At 44.8% G+C, this 21,328-nt stretch overlaps 1 protein-coding gene across 1 annotated transcript in view; it reads left to right on the forward strand.

Annotated features, from left to right (window-relative positions):
* Positions 1 to 10,558: 10,558 nt before the first annotated feature.
* LOC142789514 (uncharacterized) overlaps positions 10,559 to 21,328 on the forward strand; it is an 84,440-nt gene continuing 73,670 nt past the window's right edge. The window contains exon 1 of the mRNA XM_075884996.1: positions 10,559 to 10,875. Coding sequence (XP_075741111.1) covers positions 10,851 to 10,875 — 25 coding nt within the window. The 5' untranslated portion in view covers positions 10,559 to 10,850. The remainder of the gene's footprint in view (positions 10,876 to 21,328) is intronic.

Raw genomic sequence — 21,328 nt, forward strand, 5'->3', positions numbered from 1 at the left:
TAGCAAGAAATAAAAGTGGTTGACGAAATAAATTCCGTGAGCAGGAATCGAACCTACGACTTTCGAATAACGCGTTCGATGTTCTAATCACTGAGCTATCCCAGTGGCTATCCCCAGCCACTTCATTGGGTTTATATGTGAATTTAAACGTGGAAGTGTCAGTCAGCGCCATCTGTAGCAATGGCGGAGAGTGTGGAACATTCTTTTATGAGCCTGTGTGGCGTCACGTAGCACGGGAACTTATTACGAGCTGGCAGCTGACCAATAGGGCCCTCGTATACAACGCAACGGCACCAAGTCTGCCACTACGATACCCTCGTTAATGAATAAGGGAAAGAAGTGTATACCTGAAGAGGGCTTGTTTTTCCGTGTTTTTGACACAATATAATATGACTTACCAGGCGATAATCCTATATATATATATATATATATATATATATATATATATAATATCTGTGTGTGCGTGTGTGTGTGAAGACCGTACGCATTTACGCCTCTGCCTCAGACGCCGGAAAGTTTGATGTTCTTGTGTTGCCCATTCCTCTCAATTGCGCCAAGAAAAATGTGCTCGTTCCACATTGTGTTTTGTCGATCAGTGATAGGCGATTGGCCTTATGGGTGTCGAACTATTCAAATGAACCTGTCATGCTACCCTGTGGATTGCGACTCACCCTCTTCAAAAAAAAAACGCGACCAGTTTTATTGCATCTTTAAGCAACGAGAGTGTAGATCCTATTCGTGAAATGTACCATACAGAAGCCAAGTTTCTGAGTATGGTAAACAAGTCGCTATCATCAGAAAAACGTCAAGCTTTCGTAGAAGTCCTTGCGAAGCCCGCTACTATATTTGACTTTGCGCAGAATGAAGAGCAATTAAGTGTTCCCGAGTCGCGTACTCGCCATGGGATTGACACAGGATCCGCTCACCCTATCTGGCAGAAACCATACCGTGTCTCATCTGTGGAACGCAAGGTCGTTGTTCAACAGGTAGAAGAGATGTTAGAGAAAAGGGTCCTCCAAGGGTCGTGTAGCCCTTGGGTTGTCCCTGTGATTCTTGTCCGAAAGAAGGATGGTACATGGCGATTCTGCGTCAATTACAGACGGCTCAATTCTGTTACTAAAAAGGATGTCTACCCGCTTCCCGGGATTGATGATGTCATCGATTGTTTACATTCGGCATCGTACTTCTCCTCCGTGGATTTGAGATCTGGTTATTGGCTAATTCCCATGCACCCGAATGACAAAGAGAAAACGGCCTTCATAACCCCACATGGTCTATTTGAATTCAATGTAATGTCGTTTGGGCTAGGCAACGCTCCAGCCACGTTTGAGCGCTTCATGGACTCTGTGTTACGTGAACTAAAGTGGGAAGTTTGTCTTTGCTACCTGGATGACATTATAATTTTTGGCCGTACATTCGATGAACACAACCATCGTCTAGACATTGTTCTCACCTGCCTTGAGAGAGCTAAGTTCACCCCGAACTCTAAGAAGTGTCACTTTGGCAGCCGTGAGACTCTCGTTCTCTGTAACCTGGTGGACAAGTATGGCGTTCGACCCGACCCCGAGAAAGTCGCTGCAGTCAGCAGCTTCAAACAACCTCAGTCGGTGCGAGAGTTGCGAAGCTTTTTGGGCCTATGCTCCTACTTCCGTCGCTTCGTGCCCAAGTTCGCCGACCTCGCTTACCCTTTGATGTCCCTACTCAACAAGAACGCACCTTTTTGGTGGTCAGCAGAATGCGAGTCGTCTTTTTCGCAACTCAAGTTTGTTCTTACGTCAGGGCCCGTACTTCGCCACTATGACCCATCTGCTGCCACAAAAGTTCATACCGACGCCAGTGGTGTAGGTATCGGCACCGTCTTGGTCCAACGCCAAGGACCTGCTGAACACGTCGTTGCCTATGGCAGTCGCTGTTTTAGTAAACCGGAGCGAAACTATACTGTCACAGAGCAGGAATGTCTCGTGGTCATATTCGCCGTGCACAAGTTTCGCCTTTATATCTATGGACGTCGTTTCTCGATTGTCACGGACCACCATTCTTTATGTTAGCTCACTGGACTACGGGACCCATCTGGTCGCCTTGCTCGTTGGGCGTTGCGATTGCAAGAACACGACTTTGAAGTCTGTTACAAAAGCGGTCGTCGTCATGCCGACGCCGATTGTCTTTCACGACTTCCCCTTCCGACAACCGAGTGTGACGCTGACAATTTTGATGAATATTTGGCTGTAGTGAATACTCAGTTTCCTGACCTAACAACTTTTTGACCAGAGAAACGCAATGACAACAGTCTCGCGTTTTTTTTATCTCCAGAACGAATGGTCAACGTGGTTTCGTCGTAAAGGACAGCATTCTTTACAAAAAGAATTATTCCGGCGTAGGCTCTCGCCTAGTTCTAGTTGTGCCTACAAGTCCACGACAACACGTACTTCGAGCAATGTACGACGACCCAACATCTGGTCATATGGGTTTTTCTAGGACATTTTATCGCACGCAAGAACGCTTCTGGCCGAAGATGCGTAAAAGTGGGACTGCATCCGTTGCGAGCTGTGAGCAATGTCAACGCCACAAGCATCCTACCACTCCGCCAGCCGGACTACTTCATCCCATAGCATCCCCGAGTTCTCCATTTGACGTCGTAGGTGTTGACCTGCTCGACCCTTTTCCGCGATCAACGAACGGCAACCTATGAATTATTGTGGGTGTTGAACACCTCACTCGTTACGCCCAAACTGCGGCGATTCCTGCGGCAACGGCCACTAAAGTTTAACAGTTAATGCGGTCACATGTTATATTACGCCATGGATCCGCCCGTGTCATCATCAGTGATCGCGGGTGGCAATTTGTTGCCGATGTAGTTGAAAACCTCCTTCGTCTTGCTTCGTGCCATTTTCGTCACACTACCCCATATCACCCGCAGGCTAATGGTTTGAAGGAACGAACTAATAGGACTCTCTTCCACATGATTTTCATGCATGTTGATTCTGGACACAAAACATGGGACACAATTTTGTCATTTATAACTTTCGCCTACAACACTGCAAAGCACGAAAAAACGAGATACAGTACATTTTATCTGCTCTACGCACGCCAAACCCACACAGCTCTTGACACTATCCTTCCTTTTTCCGAGACTGATCAACTTACTCTCGCCGAAACCATTTGCCGCGCAGAACAGGCCTGGCGCATCGCCTGTCTTCGAACTTTTGTCTCCCAGAAACGCTCCAAGAACCGTTACAACAGAAGTCACCGGCACGTTTTGTTTGAAAAAAGGGTTTTGGTGTGTCTTTGGACGCCGATTCGCAAGCGCGGCCTCTGCCAGAAGTTTCTGGCCAACTACACCGGTCCGTTTGTTGTCCTGGAACGTCTTAGCGATGTCACGTACGTTATAACTCGGCTGTTGTCTACTGGCAGCCGCTCAAGTGAGACCAACGTCATTCATGTTGCCCGTTTAAAACACTATCATCATCGCAACGAAGCCTAACTCGCCCGGTGGGCATCGTCTGCAAAGGGGGAATTGCTACTATACTGAGGGGACACGTGGAAGAAGAGGAGAACGAGGTTGGCACCAGCGGTAATCGGCCGAATCTCTGGACTCTCGCATTTATCAGTTCCTGTAAATAAAGGCATCTCATTGTAACAAGATATATATATAACGTAAGAAGATAGCGATGGTTAGAAGTTAGAAGTAGAAGCCGAGAAGGAAGAAGTGCTTTGCAATAAACATGGCGCATGAGCCAGGCCACGTCCTCCATTCATCATAGCGTCACACGAGTCGGCAGGATGAAGACCTCCCAGCCACTTCATCACTGTCTCATCATCGACGCAGCTCTGCACAAAACGCCCTGACCATACATCGACTACGGAATCATCTACTGGCCGCACACAGCGACCTGCACCATGCCAGAATCATCGACTGCCCTTCCCATCCCCAAGTACACCGGAGCAGCAGACGATGGACCTGTACAGGACTGGTTTGACCTGTTTGAGCTCCACGCAACTGCTGCATCATGGTCAGAACGGGATATGATCATCAACTTTACCGACTACGTCTCCGGGGAGGCCTTCAAATTCTACCTCACCCACATATTTCAAAACAATGAGTCATGGAAAAAGATAAAACAAGAAATGATCATTTGATTTAAAGAAGACAATGACGACTACAATGAAGATTCGCTTATAACCGACCATCCAGAGACAACCACGCTCGGTCGCCACAGTCAAAAGCGCTGCTCACGCATTGGGACACCAAAAATAAATTAGCCTTTGAAACAAGAGCAATTAAAGCACCCTCTCAATGAAAGGCAGCCAGATCTGTTTGCAGGGAGTATGTACACTCCACCGCACCGTGTTTTGCAAGTTCCCGATCGAAAACCAACCTTTTCGTCATCACTGCACCGTAGCACTCACATTAGGGAGCCAGCCTTTGCACAGTACTTTCCGTCTCGCGCACTTCGACCACCTCCTACTTTTCCGTCGCTTGGCCCTTCGGTCGCTCACAACGCCCACCTCGCGTCTCACGCGTTCACTATGGTCGGAATAGAGCGGAGAAGCTCCGAGCATACTCAGCCAAGCCCAGGGTCCACCGTCCATATTCATGCATCAGACCAGTCGACCTCCAAAGTTGCGCAGACAGAGAAACAATCCCAAGCAAAATGCGACCAAATCAAGCGTTTGTCACGGTCGCCGTCGAGTTCCCAGCCACCTAAGAGTCCAACAAACACAGTAGGCTCGGAAGAGTCAGCTCTCAAGCACTGCCCTGTACCAGAAGCGTCTTTTAAGAACAGCGTTGCAAGAGCCTCCAAAGACCTCCCTGTCGGTTTTAGTGCACCACCTTCATTTTCCTTCGAGAATCACGACAACCCAACGACTACCAACTATCTACTAGTCACATCAACAATGAAGAAAAAGCAGGCTCGTGTTACTAAAGAAGTATCACCTGGTAAGATTCCGCAACATCAGCAGTGCCATCAAGAACTCAAAGAACTCCGGAGACTACGGCAGTTACATCAAGCACAACGACGAACTAAAATGAGATCACAACCAGATTTGTGGCTTAAGGATGGTCGTCAGAAACGACATCAACTAAACGAAAGACCAAGTCAACATCTGAGCCATATTCATAGAAGGAAACGTCAAGGAAGTCTTCTGTACGAGATATCAATGCTTCATGTACTATCCTACCGATGGAGATACCACCACAGAAAACCACGAAAGATACTGAAATTTATCATTTTCAAATTGCAGGTACACAAACCTCGTAGCATCAACTTCGGTTTTTATGAACGCAAGCTTAAAGCAATGCTTCTGTCTCAGCCACGACAAAGAATACAACACCCACGACTAAAAACTCGGCGCCTACAACGTCCGACCTTCAAATTCTACAAGGACGTCCAGCCTCGTTGGTTCTTCGCACCTGCTGAAGCCGTGTCATAGTCAGTGCAGTTGTGCAGGACGCGGTTATCTTCTCCAGAACGCCACAGCCAGCCTCGTCCACGCGAGTTCTGTTAGATATGGCCGTACTGCTTCTTTCTGCAGTAGATTTTTGTGTGAGTTAAGGAACTCCCCTCTGAATTGGAACTATGATGCGTTTCGACATTTTTTCGCTCGCTTTAACACCTGTTTTTGTTGTTTTGTTAAGTGTCTGACGCGACTTCTTCCGGGGGGAGGGGGAATCCTGTAACGTAAGAAGGTAGCGATGGTTAGTAGTTAGAAGTAGAAGCCGAGAAGGAAGAAGTGCTTTGGAATAAACATGGCGTATGAGCCAGGCCACGTCACCCATTTATCATAGGCGTCACACATCCACACACACACACACACACACACACACACACACACACACACATATATATATATATATATATATATATATATATATATATATATATATGAGATATGGCACAAAGGGAACGTTGTCAACAAGGATAAATATATTTATTTCCCAACAGTTTCGGGAGGGGTCCTCCCTTCATCAGGGGATGAGTTATACTGACATGAGCTTCCAAACTTCGTTGCTGCCGCGTCCCTCTCGCCTTGCAAAATGTTTGCGAGAGTGAGAGAGAACTGGAAAAAGGAAAAAAGGAGGGGGGGAGAAAAAAGACGAAAAAGAAAAAGAAAGAAAAGAAAAAAAGTAAAAAAGAGGAAGAACCACTGTCAACACTGAGAACGAAGCCAAGTGTCCGTCTACATCCACATACGGTTCATATCACGTGCTGTTCAGTTCTTGACGTGTGTCGGGCCACCCAAGATTGTCGCCGCAGTGCCGGGAGGGTCCGTGACGGCGTGCATAAAGAAAGGGGTTTCCCCGTAATGGGTCGGTAGGCGGGCGGCGTGCGTAAAGGAAGGAATTCTCGTTAATGGGTCGGTCGGCTATTTACCTTTAATCTTCGTCGGTTTCCCTTCAATGGTCATCAAGTGGTAGGCGAAGGTAAGCACTTTGTATGTGCATGTAAAAAAAAAGAGAAAGGACAGTGTACACGTACGAGTCAGTCAGAAAAAAACGTGGTCTCCAGCTATCAAGCTTTGTCACCAATTTTCTCCTGGCTTACTTCTCGGAGGCAGTTGAGTTTTCCGGGTTCCTCTTTGATGCCGGCTACTACTGTACGAAATTTGAAAATAAATTATGCCTCACGCTGTTCGCGCTCGCGTCTGTTTGAGAAACCGGACTGCAAAAGAGTTACGCTAATATTTTCAAAACTGTGGTTTGGCAGGCGCAGATGTCTAGATAACGGTAGCTTCGGCAGTGAAGTGGCGTGGTACCGGTGATTATTGAACCGCAGCCGAAATGGCGTGTCTGTTTGGCTGATATATTCTTGTCCACAGATGTTGCAATGTAGCATGTATATTACGTTACTGGAGTCACAATTAAGGCTTTCAGTTATGCAGAATATGAAATCCGAGAAGTTCGCTTTGGATTCACGTGTTATGACCATCTGTGGGCATACTTTGCATCGAGCTTTTCCGCAGGGATGGCACCCTGATTGAAATTTGGGGTTGTTTGTTTTTGCTCTGACAAGAATGTCCTTCAGATTTTTATCCCGGCTGTACACCACGTGAGGTGGCTTCGCGAAAATAGAAATTAGTCGTTTGCTTCGCCTGATTATGTTGAAATGGCGGGAAAGTATGTTGTTGATTCGTGGCGCTTATGAGGAGTAAGTTCACGTGAATCCAAAGCGAACTTCTCAGATTTCAAATTCTGCATAACTGAAAGCCTTAATTGTGACTCCAGTAACGTAATATACATGCTACATTGCAACATCTGTGGACAAGAATATATCGGCCAAACAGACACGCCATTTCGGCTGCGGTTCAATAATCACCGGTACCACGCCACTTCACTGCCGAAGCTACCTTTATCTAGACATCTGCGCCTGCCAAACCACAGTTTTGAAAACAGCGTGAGGCAGCGTGAGGCGAACAGCGTGAGGCATATTTTATTTTCAAATTTCGTACAGTAGTAGCCGGCATCAACGAGGACCCCGGAAAACTCAACTGCCTCCGAGAAGTAAGCCAGGAGAAAATTGGTGACAAAGATTGATAGCTGGAGACCATCTTTTTTTCTGACTGACTCGTACGTGTACACTGTCCTTTCACTTTTTTTTTCTTTTTTTTCACATGCACATATCAAGTGCTTACCTTCGCCTACCACTTGATGACCATTGAGGGAAACGGACGAAGATTAAAGGTAAATAGCCGACCGACCCATTAACGGGAATTCCTTCCTTTACGCACGCCGCCCGCCGACCGACTCATTACGGGGAAACCCCTTTCTTTATGCACGCTGTCACGGACCCTCCCGGCACCGCGGCGACAATCTTGGGTGGCCCGACAAACGTCAAGAACTGAACAAGCACGTGATATGAACCATATGTGGATGTAGACGGACAGTTGGCTTCGTTCTCAGTGTTGACAGTGGTTCTTCCTCTTTTTTACTTTTTTTCTTTTCTTTCTTTTTCTTTTTCGTCTTTTTTCTCCCCCCCTCCTTTTTTTCCTTTTTCCAGTTCCCTCTCACTCTCGCAAACATTTTTCAAGGCGAGAGGGACGCGGCAGCAACGAAGTTTGGAAGCTCATGTCAGTATAACTCATCCCCTGATAAAGGGAGGACCCCTCCCGAAACTGTTGGGAAATAAATATATTCATCCTTGTTGACAACGCTCCTGTTGTGCCATATCTCATACCTTCACGAAGACTAACTGGCCCATTGAATTATTACTCCCACTATATATATATATATATATATATATATATATATATATATATATATATATATATATATATATATATATATGGGGTCACCACGAACTTGCACACTATACTGACTTCATCTATGCTAACTCCTCCGGCATATTCAGCTTGCCACCCTTGTGGCGAACCACGTTGCAAGGTGTGCGTACACATGATCACCTCCATTCCAGCCCAGAGTTCGGCATCGACTTTCAGAATTGAAGTTAAAGGTGATTACGATTGCGATACAAGTAATTTTGTGTACCTACTTGTGTTCACAGCCTGTAAGCTTCAGTACCTGGGCCAGACCGCGACATTCTTCAGATTGTGGTTTAATAATCACAAGGCGCATGCCACAATTTTTCCTAACCTACGCTCATTTCGCACCTTAACGCGACAGGACATTCTTTCAATGACCTAACAGCAACCATATTAGAATCTTATTTTAGTTTCAGTCTCACTAGGGACGGGAAGCGTGCGGGTCAGTCTTCAGCCACAAATTTAAAGCATTGTCATTCAGTATTACCGAAAGCGCAAGAATGTTGATGTTGCTGACCACAAGTTAAGCAACGGGATCACTATAGTCGCCAAACATGGCGGCAATGGCGGGCGACGTGTCCAGGCGCGATGCGGGCGTAACAAATCGGTTGGTCATCAGCCGTCCTCCAAGGATAGGCGACTGTTGGTGCTGCCTAAGGTGCACTATAAGTAGGTGGTTTCATGGCCTCAGAGTGCATGGCGTAAGGTGATTGCGCTAGCCTACACACATTGTCCGTATATGTGAGGGCCGCCGCCACAGGTTACATGGTTCGCGGATAGACGACAGGAGCGGCCACAGGCTGCGCTGCATATGTCAGGGGCTCGGCCACAAGCTGCATGGCTAGTGGGTATGAGCACCCACTTACTGCACGACTTTATCACAATAGAGACCACTCTTCTTCAAAATAAATCCCAGTCACACGCAGGCCGCCGCCCACTATGAAACCGGCCAATGACACCTCGTCCCGAAGGGTCACTTTCCTCGCTGACGCAAAGTTTTTGTTGCCATTGACGCTAAAGGCGGAGAGTTCAACCACCGAGGCAAGTTGGCAGACGAGTTGGTTTGCCGTATCTCCCCAGAACCAGAAAGACAGAACAAAGTTTACCATGACTTACTCGCTCTTGCTATTACCTACGAGACCGGTCGGCCGTGTAGCCTGCCCAAACAAGCTGTTCATTATGGAGGAGACACCAGCATGGGCGTTGCCTCGCCGACTATCGAAGCTCGCCACATTATATTCCTTCTGTGGCGCTTACTGCTAGGGAGCTGGTTTTAGATGCCAAGCAGCTTATGGCGGAGTTCAATGCCCTGTACGGCATGACCACCCTTACTCCGCATGCGTAAGAGCTGGCCCAAGCACTGCCGCAATGCACTCACACGCTATCGTGCTCCGACTTGTGTAAGGGCTTGGGCAAGACGCTCGGTCTCTCCCCTTACACTCTCCGCATGTGCACAGCTGGCCCAAGCAGTGCTAGAACGCGCACGCGCGCGCTAGCCTGTTTCGGCCTGTGTACGAAGCAGGGTCTTTCTCACTTACACTCTGTACACTCTGTCACGAATCATGTTATAGCGTGAGATAACGAGATTCTGCAGATGCTCGATGAACCAAGCATAATATCTTAGTAAGAAAGCGCTGGTTCGCTCGGTCCAGTGTAAGTGGCTGTTTAAGAAGCTGTGCCACGTCCACCTTAGGCCCTCTCAGCAACCATGTGATGGCGTCGGGGACTCGAATTCTGCGGACCCGTGGTCAACCAACGTTGTCCCGCGTGGCGTGGTGGTGAATCCACGTGGCGTGCTCCAACAAGAGGTCGGGACTACAGTGAATTCATGGTGTCCTAAGGATGCGTTAACATCGCACGAAGTGCCCATGATGAACGGAACTTTAAGCCGACCCATGCGCTGCTTCGCAGGCTACTCATGCTTCCCTTTAGTGGGAGTGTGGTGTACTTTTTCGGGGATAGGAAGAACTTACTCGAGTCGTGGAAACGCAATCTCGGTGTGCTTCTTATAGACAACGCATCGCCATCGGCTGTGAGCCATGACTCATAAAAGAGGAAGGCGCAAATGATTCAGGCTGTGTACCTATATTTCCGTGCACGTAAGAGAACCCCAGTGGGTCAAAATTTTAGTAGCCCTTAACAACTTCTGATATACGTATTATGGACTTTTGGACCTAACACATTAACTATTAGCACATTTATCACACTTCGTCGTTCTCAGTTGTACATAGCCATCATCATATATTTTATTCTTTCTTGTTTGTGCTATGAGAATAGGCAGACACTGTGTGATAAACGATGCTGCTGAATTTTTTTCGGTCAAATCTTTTTACGTCCTTCAATATATTTATTTAAGTCAGAGTATATCTTTCAATCAACGATCGTTTGCTCAGGCGTCAATTTGCCTTTCTTTTTTTGCAGCAGTTTTGACAAGCTCTTCGACAACGCTGAGTACCGCGCCATCAACCACGACGACGGTTACGCTTGCGACTGCAACCGCAAAAACAAGCACGACTATAAGCCCGACGCTCGCGACTGCAACCGCAAAAACAAGCACGACTATAAGCCCGACTTCAAGTACAGCTGCAAGCATGACTACATCTACCGAAGTCCCTCGTAAGCTCAGTCTAAGCGATTCTCAAACTGCAATCATGCCTTTTCATAGCATTTTATTTACTCACCCTTATGCTGTGGTCGTTTGCACACGGAGCGTCAAGCAGCACTGCAATCGCGGTGCACATGGACACACAGGCGGGCATATCACGCGGTATTTTGTTTTTCGCTACTTCGCAGAAATATGTAATTTGTATAGTTCAATCTGCTAGTTAATAGATGAAAATGAGAATTGACCTTATAACGTGTTTGGTAAGCCGGTCTGCTGTTTTTGATAAAATTTCGCCCGGACTAGTTATTTCAAAAGCTGGTCAGTTATTTTAATTAAACGGTCAAGCAACACGAATGCAGAGTGAATACATGCAATAGCCAGCAACATCAATTTGGTCGCGTTGTCAGCGTGCGTCAGCCTATCTTTAAACTCCGGATAGAGTTACCTGGATTGTTCTGTTTATACCTCTTGGCGCACAAAACTGTAAAATTAGGTATATCATTACATTTTGTTTACGCTGCGTGTGCTCACCAACACCCTCGCCGCTGTGTCCTCAGGAAACCTGCCTTTTTATGAGTTAAAATGTTCAAGCCATTCTAAAAAAACTAATTTGACTTGTTTCCACATTAACACATATGTTCTGGCACTGTTGAGTGTAGCTGAAAGTTACGCCATAAATTTAGAGCTGATTAGTCACGCAGTTCATTTTGGAATTTTGTGTCCATTAACAAAGCGTAAACTCCAGAGTGCAAATTTACCGTTATCTTTGTTTCTGTTCATGTTGCACGTCTTCTGCTTATCAATTTAGCCCCCAAAATTATACTTAGGACTTAGCAACTGCACCTTTCCACCCCAATTGTAAACTGGTGCTTCTCTCAAACGCAGGATATGTGAGAAATCATTATAATGGGAGTTGTTTGTGTTGTGGTTCTTAACTTTGAAAACATGGCGCGTCATTTCCAGGTGAAAACGCAATGTTACATACGGAGCCATGTAAAAACAACACGAATGCAGAGTGAATACACGCAATAGCCAGCAACATCAAGTTGGTCGCGTTGTCAGCGTGCGTCAGCCTATTTTTAAACTCTGACTAAAGTTACCTTGGTTGGTCTGTTTATCACTCTTGGCGAACAAAACTCTAAAATTAGGTATATTGTTATATATTTCGACAGGCAACAAGAAAAAGAAGACAGGTGCTTTTTCAGTTGGTAGTTGATGTATGCATAAAACAGGCAGAGCTGCCGGTGAAGCGTATTGCTTTCACATGATACTGGGCACAACATTAAAATAGGTTTTGTGCATGTTCCTCGGGAATGCGCCCCTCCATGCACTCACAGCCTCAAAAGAGCACTGGCAACTCTCTTTGCGGGTGTAAAGACATGTCCCATATTTCGCTCTCAAATCGGGAGTGCTGGGAGCTTTTTGCAGCACAGAGTAGGCACTTTCTCACTACAGAGTGCCGGTACTCTGACTGAACGAGAATGAACAAGCTCCCTCACCAGGGTAGAGTCACGCTTCTAAAATACTGCTCATATGCTCTCTGCGGGAGTTGCGCTACTCTCCGACGGAGATTTACGTTCTAGTCGGGCCAGAGTGCAACTCCCTCCAAGAGTAGAATCACTCCTGCCGCTAGAGCAACATTTAAAAACTTGGAGTTTTTTCTTTCAATGCAACACTGAACGTGCACGAACAATTGCTTGAAGCTTAGGCCAAATATACATAAAGTACATCGCCGCACACATTATAATCGTACAAAACACAGCAACACTGAACATATACCTCTCGCGATGCAGGTAGCCATTTATCAGTGATGTCAACCTAAGACAACGTTTCATTCCTATAATGGCCCCACTAAATTTCCTATATTGCAACGAAAAATTCTAGATTATTGTTTTGATGTCATCATTCAGGATACATGATTGGCGCTCTTTGGCTAAGTTCATCTGAATCTCGTTAACAGCAAAATAAACCATATTAGCAACACTCTGAGGTATTTTGCTACATGATCTGTTGTGTAACATAGTTTGCATTGTCGTTACAGAGGCCTACATGTTAGGATACCATCTCACTGAGATGCTGTGTAGAACGTGCGAAGCGAGAAACGCTGACATCAAGTTAGTGACGGTGCCCCCTCACATTCATTTGTTTTCTCTTGCAACACGGATGGCGAACGGAAAGAAGCAGGGAGGGCACAAAAAATAGTGGGGACCGAATGACTCCGTGTCCTCCCCTGCCCTGACACTCTTTAATGAGATAATAGTCATGGTTGCCACCATCATAGGGTACTCAGCGCAGAGAAGCTGTCTGTGACGTCAGGTGAAGACTATGTGCAAAGTGCTCGCAGATGGCACCAGTTGCCCCAGAGACAGTTTTGTCTGTCAATTTCACTTTGCACTTGCATTGAATACATCGGTGTGATCATCAAGGTACTGCAAGTCTGTAGCATATTTCTCGTACCTGCAGCTTCTGACGCAGTAGTTTACTCATAATTTTACATATGTGTAATTACTGTTCCAGTATTTTCAGTTGATCTCCGTGGTCCCTCATTTGCTGGCTGATTAATATGCACTTTCAATCATTTCCCCCGTTTTGCAAAATATTTTCGTTACTTTTGTGCTTTAACGTAAAAGGCACGACGGGAAGACCGAAAACACCCGAACAAGCCTTTTTGTCTCTTTCCATCAAGCCATATCTGCAATATTGAATCCGCACCACCTTACCCACACATCAGTTCTACTTTCGCTGTGTTGCTCTCTAAGCCTCCTGGTTAAGTTACTTTATACGGACGAATCGTTCACCGAAAGCACGCAATGCGCGTAAACTTGACGTTGTTTTGCAGACTGAAACACAGAGTTTAATTTGTTTCATAAGCCAGCGATCTCTCAATGCACTGATGATATGTGCGTGCATGCTCAACTCCCATGACAATAGTGTTTCATTTCCCACAGTGCTCAGCATATAGTAATCTCGCGTTACAGGACGTCTATCACCTGACTCAGCCAGGCAGAACACCAAAACTGTTAGACAGAACACAAAACAGTCAAAATTATCGTTACTTACAGGGTTTTTAGTAGAAAGGTCTTGATTACTAAAGTAATGCCTTTAATCAGGTCGAGTAAAGTGCATTTGTGGAGCCTCACAAGAATCCCTAGATTGAACGAGAAATACCCTAAATCCCTCGAAGAAGTAGAAGATATCTAGATCTGGGAATCAAACCTTAAGGTTGGCAACACTTCCCTACTCCAGCTAGTTTCTTTTTTATTTCAAGTTGTCTCGCCCCTCTTTTGTGCGGGTGGCGCAACATCTCTTTTACGCAAATTTGAATAGCGAATATAAATCAAGCATGCGTAAGTATCTGGTGATGGTTCGGTACTCTGTAGGCCCGGCGACCTTTTATTGTAAAACTGCGGGACATTCAACGCCATTTTCATTACTTGATTCCAATTATGAGCCGGCATTCTGTCATATTGACTCAATGCGGTGAAGCCACTAATGCCCAAGCCTGGGAGTTGTACCTAGACATAGACGCTTACAAACACAGCTGGGACGATCTTTCAGCAGAGCGGGCCTGGAACGTTACGATCCGGCGTCTGACCTGACTTGTGATGCCGTTGTGTGCCAGTACACCAGCAAAACAACGTCGGTCGGCAACACCACAACTCAAACGCATCTGACGATCTTTATAGTTTTCCTTACCTCATCTACACTTTATTGCGACCGTGAGAGGCTCGCGGAACACACAAACTTTCTTCCCCTTTCACGAGCCTCTTGCGCCCAAATTGGTCTAAGTAAATGTGACCTGTCCGAGTACGACTCCCAACTAATGTACGCCTAGCTTATCGGCTGAGTCCATCATGTATGTCATCGGCACCTCTCGGGCTAATAATATGCAATTTCAAGGAGTAAGAATGACTCTACAGTAGAGCCTTGGCATCGGTTAACTGGAATGAACAATTGTTTCTTGCGTACAGGGTCCGCACAAGGAGCGATGAGCATCGATGCGACGCGCTCTCTGCCTGCGATGCGGTGCACGTGGGCCGCCGCTGAAAGCGTCATAAAACTAGCCCAAACCGCTGGGCGCACTCGTCGGCCTTTCGCTGACTCATGCGTGGAAATACAGGCTTGTCCTACATTGTGCGTTCGTAAAGTAGCATGATGAGACACGTTCATGCACATGCAATTCCGTTTTTAGCAATCGGCTATGTAGTTCCAGCTATCGGTTTACAGATGCAAATCAGTACACTACTACACGGCCGCTGCACTATCCGCCTCACGCACTGCTGCCTTGAACAGTACCGGTGGTGCCACCAACGGTGAATGGTGGCAAAAGGCAGATGTGCACGCTACTAACCGTGGAATGTCCGTGCTACTAATCGTTTTTTTTTTTCATTTCAGTTTATAATAGGCTACGATTTTTCATCGACAATGCGGCTCCAATAGACAGCCGTGGTGTTTGTTACGTCGATTGTTCAGATCAATTTCTTTCAAATTTACGCGCAAGCACGGTATAATGCATGCCTTTTGTTTGTTTGCGTGACCAGCCAACACCAAGAAAACAAAAACTGTTGCAGCGTAGAAAGGTCTTGCTTCATTGAACACCCTCAAGTGTACAAAATCAACGCAGATGGTTGTTGTATGCATGCTTAGAAAACTAATAGACAAATTTTTTCAACTTTGAATCATCCAACTAATCATGGCTGAAAAGAACAAACGAAAATCTAACTAACGTTCTTAATTGAATTGATTGATTTGTGGGGTTTAACGTCCCAAAACCACGACATGACTATGAGAGACGCCGTAGTGGAGGGCTCCGGAAATTTCGACCACTTGGGATTCTATAACGTGCACCCAAATCTGAGCACACGGGCCTACCACATTTCCGCCTGCATCGGAAATGCAGCCACCACAACCGGTAATCGATACGGCCACCTGCGGGTCAGCCGCCGAGTACCTTAGCCACTAGACATCCGCGGCGGGGCTAATTAACGTTGTTACAGGCGTCACCCAGGTGCATAATAATGTGTGAACTCGCCCTAACAAATGACCCACAAACACTCACAGTTGTTTTTAGGGGCGAAGCTTCTTAAAGCGGTTCCCGCTCGTCCCTCATTGTAGTACGTAACATGTCTTACGCTTTGACCTGCAAGGTGGTGCTGCTGGGATATTTCTCCTGTGCGTTGTTGAACAATAACAAATTCGCAGTGTGCCCGTTAACTGAAAGCCGCATTCTCCAGTCTCTCATTCCGCATTAGCAGCCATTGCCATGTGCATTGAGCACTATCTGGCAAGAAAGGGCTGCTACGTTATACTTGCTGGGCGTAACCTCCTTGGTTTCAGAAAGGTTTAGCGAGCGTTGGGCCGCAGTGTCATGAATACAGTGAATTAGTATATACCATGAACTCGAGGTGTTAAAGATGAGAAGTAGACACGAAGCGCAAGCCGTAAGCGAGTGTGCGTGTGCCACCTCTCGTTTAGTCCTTTGAATGTCCGCTGGATGGCGGTGCCTCTATATGCGGAATATATGATGAAAAGATGGGAGATGGGGGTACTTGGATTGTTGACTAGATGGACGAACGGACACAGACAAATGCATGAACGGACGCATGCATGGCAGCACGGATGGAAGGACGCATAGATGGATGCAGGGGCGGATGCATGGACGAACGCAGGGACGAACGCAGGGATGGACGTGCGGACGCACGAACAGATGCACGCACGGACGGGCGGATGGGTGCACGGACGGTCACACAGACAGACGCATGGACGGACGGAAGCAAGAATGAATTGGCGGATGGATGCTTCGCCTTACTTTCCATGATTCACTTCGTGGATATGCTGCCATTTTTTTCTTTCACAGACCACAAACAAATATGAGCAAATTAAAACTTCATTACAATGACGTATTTTTGAAATCTAATCATTAACCCGAATGAAGCCATAATTCTCTATCATTTTCATTTTATATTAGGGAATAAAAGGTCGGGTTTACACGGGAAGTTTGCAGCGTGGCGTTACTCCGATTTAAATAGAAAATGCGCACGCGTGCAGCATGTATACATCGAATGCCAGATTTTTCTCTGGTACGTGAAAATCCAAAAGACGCGTGATTTCTAGAAGTAATGTTTGTGGAGTAGCGAGAACACAGAAAGGTGACTTCGAGCCTCACTCATGTTTGTAAAAACAGTATTTTCATTGCAGTTCATTATCAGCCAACGCAACAAAAATAGCAACACACTGGTTACTGCACACTGGTGTCAAGTACACACACAAGCCCAAGCGTCGTATTTTAACTGTAGCCCAATGGTGCACGCACAGTAAGGTCAAAAACGTTGTCACCGAGCCAGCTGTACCACGATGTACCACTTGTTTTTTCTCATCGCGTCCACAAACTGCCGCGACTCTGAGAGCTACACACGCAGCTGACTGTCAAGGAAAACCATGGTCTTGTAGAAAACCATCTTGTTCAGTGACCAACGAACAGAAGTGCACGTCTGAGCATCTGAAGCGTTGTCGTTGATGCGATGGCAGCTCAGTAAACTCGGGGCTGATCATTCGACTTGTGGCCATAACCTGTACTTAATTTTAACGTTTAAACGTCCAAGGAAGACGCAACCGCGTAAAAAAGACGAGTGCAGTCGGTCTTGTTGGTTTTGCTGCTGACTTCAGACAGCTCGTTCACACGGTTACTGGAAGAAATAAAAAAAATGCAAGAGAGGTTCACTTGGAGTGTGTTAAGGTGGTGTTAATGAGGTGAAAAGTATTGTTGTTGGTGTGAAACACTTTCAAGAAATGACGCTGGTTTATATTTTTTTTCACAATGGCACAGGATATTTAATTTTTTATTTAATTTTTATTCATTCATTTAAAAGTTATTTATTTATATATTTATTTATTTATTTATTTATTTATTTATTTATTTATTTATTTATTTATTTATTTATTTATTTATTTATTGTACCCTCAGGGCCCGAGGGCAATACAGAGGGGAGTGGAGATATACATAACGGCAGCAATATAAAACAGCAAGGAAAAAACTCACAGCAGATAAGTAAGTGAAATAAAGTAGGCATAAATGACACCAATTCGATAAAGAAAAAGGTATACTAACAATATTATACTTATATATACACACATATATGTATAACATATATACAAACATATATATATATATATATATATATATATACAAACATTTAGAGAACAATAACAGTTTTACGAAACATAATATTATCAGTTATGTAAGCGACATCATGGGGAATATCATTCCAACTGACATAAGTTCTGGGTATGAATGAGTCATGAAAACATTTGGTGCGACATGATTGAACTCCTACTTTATTGCGGGGATCAATGCAAGCTGATATGTATGATGGCTTTGTCAATGATTTCTGTTTCAAATAGCTGTTGTAATAAATTTTGGGAAAAAGACATAATGATGCTACTGAACTGCGATGAGAAAGAGGAGGGAGGGGCAAACTTAATTTCATGGTGGTTACGCTGCTTGTTCGGTGATAGTTGGAAAGTATGAAACGGCAGGCATGGTTCCGCACAGCTTCCAAATTGGGAATGAGTGATTCAATGCCAGGGCTCCAGATAGATGCAGAATACTCCAGTTTTGAGCGAACCAGTGTTTTATAAAGTAATAGTTTTATTGAACTGGATGAATGAGAGAAGTTCCTGCAAATATACCCAAGCATGCGGTCGGCGTTATTTATGATATAATGAATATGAGTTTTCCAAGACAACTTAGAAGAAATGTCAAAACCTAGGTACCTATAAGAGAGCACACTTTCAGGAAAGACATTGTTAATGTGGTAAGTGGAAGCTGGGCTAGAATTTCCAGAAATGTGCATGTGCTTACACTTATTAATGTTTAGTTTCATGTTCCAAGTGTTGCACCAGTCCATGACCCTGTTAATGTCAGATTGAAGGCAAGAGACATCATTATTGTCGTTAATTTCACGATAAATAACACAATAATATGCAAAAAGATTAATTGAAGAAGAAATATTAGTCGGTAAGTCTTTTATATAGATCAGAAACAGGAGGGGCCCGAGAACGGACCCCTGAGGTACACCAGAACGGACAGGTAAAGGATGTGAGACAAATTTGTTTGCTGTTACGAATTGTGAGCGGTTTGAAAGAGAACAGATCAACCATGCAAGTATATTAGGGTCAATGATAAGATTACGCAGTTTAAGAAATAGAAGTTCCTGCGAGACTTTGTCAGAGGCTTTCGAAAAATCCAAATATAAACAGTCTGCATGAGATTCGTGATCAAGGATGCAATGAAGTTCATGCGTGAAACTTATGAGTTGTGTTTCGCATGAAAATGACTTACGGAATCTGCTCTGGGCTATAGTGAAAAAAATAATTCGATTCTAAGAAAGAGACGAGATGAGAGTATATGACGTGCTCCATGATTTTACAAGGTATACTAGTGAGAGAAATGGGACAAAAGTTGTCAGGGCAATGTTTATTTGCAGACTTGTGCAGAGGAATCACCCTCCCAACTTTCCTATCATTGGGAATACAACCTGTTTCAAGAGATTTTGCAAACAGTTCATTAAGAATTATGGAACAATACAACTGTGTATAATCAAGAATTTGGAATTAATGTTGTCAATGCCACAAGAAGAAGAAATTTTAAGATTTTCTATAATCTTCTGAATGCCGGATCCGTCAAATATAACTGAGTCCATAGGAGGAACTTCAAAACAGGGTAGTTAAAATTATCGCAAGAAACATTGTTAGAAAAAGCCGCCACAAAAACAATGTTGAGTACAGAAGCACATTCATGTGACAGGACTGCAACACCATCAGTAGATGTAAGTAACAATGTGGTGGTGTATTTCTTTTTCATTACATTCCAAAATTGTTTAGTACTGTTAATCAGTATAGCAGGCAAAGTGTAGTTGTTGAACGTGTCCTTGGCGCTCTTTGATGCGGCTTTGTACTCAGCAGCCACGAAAAAATAGGATTTTCATCGCATTTCGGTATTCATCACCTTTGCAGAGTGGAACAAACGTTTCTTTTTATTGGACAGTCTCTTCAAATACTTATTAAACCAAGGTGATTCCTTCTCACACCTCAAGGATTTGAGCGGCACAAAAGCGTCAACAAGACGCTCAACAATGCCCTTAAACAATTCCCGATTAGTGTCCACAGAAGGCACTGTAAACTTCTGCAAGTAATCATCGAGAAAAAAGCTAGCTGACGATTCATCGTGTTATAGTCAGCACGTTTATAGTCTGTAATATAATTTGTCTGATTGATGTGGTTACAGACAGGAGTTTCGAGAACGAATGGAGTAACAAATGATCACTGAGACCAGGTAAATATACGAATGAAAAGATAAGATGTGGTACGTTAGTTAGAACGAGATCTAAAATGCTGGATGTGGCTGAGGTAGTTCGAGTATGTTCAAAGACAAGTTGCGACAGGTTGAAGTCCAGACAAGTCATCAAAAACTTGTTACACTCAGTCGAGAAAGGGCTAAGATAAGGCGATGCATTATTTCACACAATCGAGGGGTAGTCTAAATCCCCAGCCAAAAGGATAGGAGTGTTTGGGAAAACGTACAGTGATCATGTTAAGCGCGTCATGAAATTCATCAACGAAAGTGGGACACGACGACGATGGACGGCAACATATGCCCAAGATCAACTTGTTAAAACATATGAAAAGGTCAACCCAGACTAGTTCCAGGTTACTTGGGGAATTAATGGGCAACGCAACAAAATTATCTGCAACAGCTTCCAAAACAACACCGCCACATCTTTAGCCTCTGTCTAAGTAGAATACGTTGAACTTCTTTTTGCAATCAAACAATTCCATACTTGTTACCTTAGAAGAAAGCCATGTTTCAGTCAACAAAACATCAGCATCACAGGAATCGATTATAGAGTCAAGTTCATCGCGCTTTGGTAATAAATTTGTAGTATTTGTAAAAAGAAAAGAGACAGAATTTGCGGTAGTAGGCGCTGAACCAATGCCCCTCGCGCAACCCTACAGCGCAGGGTAGTGACATCACGGGTTAACTGCTGACTGTAGACCAGCGGACGAGCAGAGCGATCAGTATGCTCAGTACGTGGCAAGTCAAAGATACTAGAATCATCGATATCGTGACGCGATGTCTGTCCCCGAAAATTATTTTTCATAAAATCAAAATTCATGAGATTTTATGGGAGATTCCGTCAGGCTGCAACCGCTTTCTCCGCATAGTGTAGCCGCAAACGAAGCGGAGGCACCACCATACCGGCGCACGAAATGGATAGCATATTGTAGCTTTCGCAACCTTATTTATCCAAGTAAGCGCGTACTTAATGAGCATCACAGTCGATGTAAAGCTTCTGTGCACGTCAACCAGAATAAAAGCGAGAAAATGTTATTGCACTCAGCAGTGAAAACTGATGAGCTGCCTCAGGTACCATTAATTTTTGTATATCTTCTTTTTATTTTGTA

The sequence above is a fragment of the Rhipicephalus microplus genome, chromosome 2 (assembly GCF_043290135.1).
Source record: "Rhipicephalus microplus isolate Deutch F79 chromosome 2, USDA_Rmic, whole genome shotgun sequence".
Lineage (NCBI taxonomy): Eukaryota > Metazoa > Arthropoda > Arachnida > Ixodida > Ixodidae > Rhipicephalus > Rhipicephalus microplus.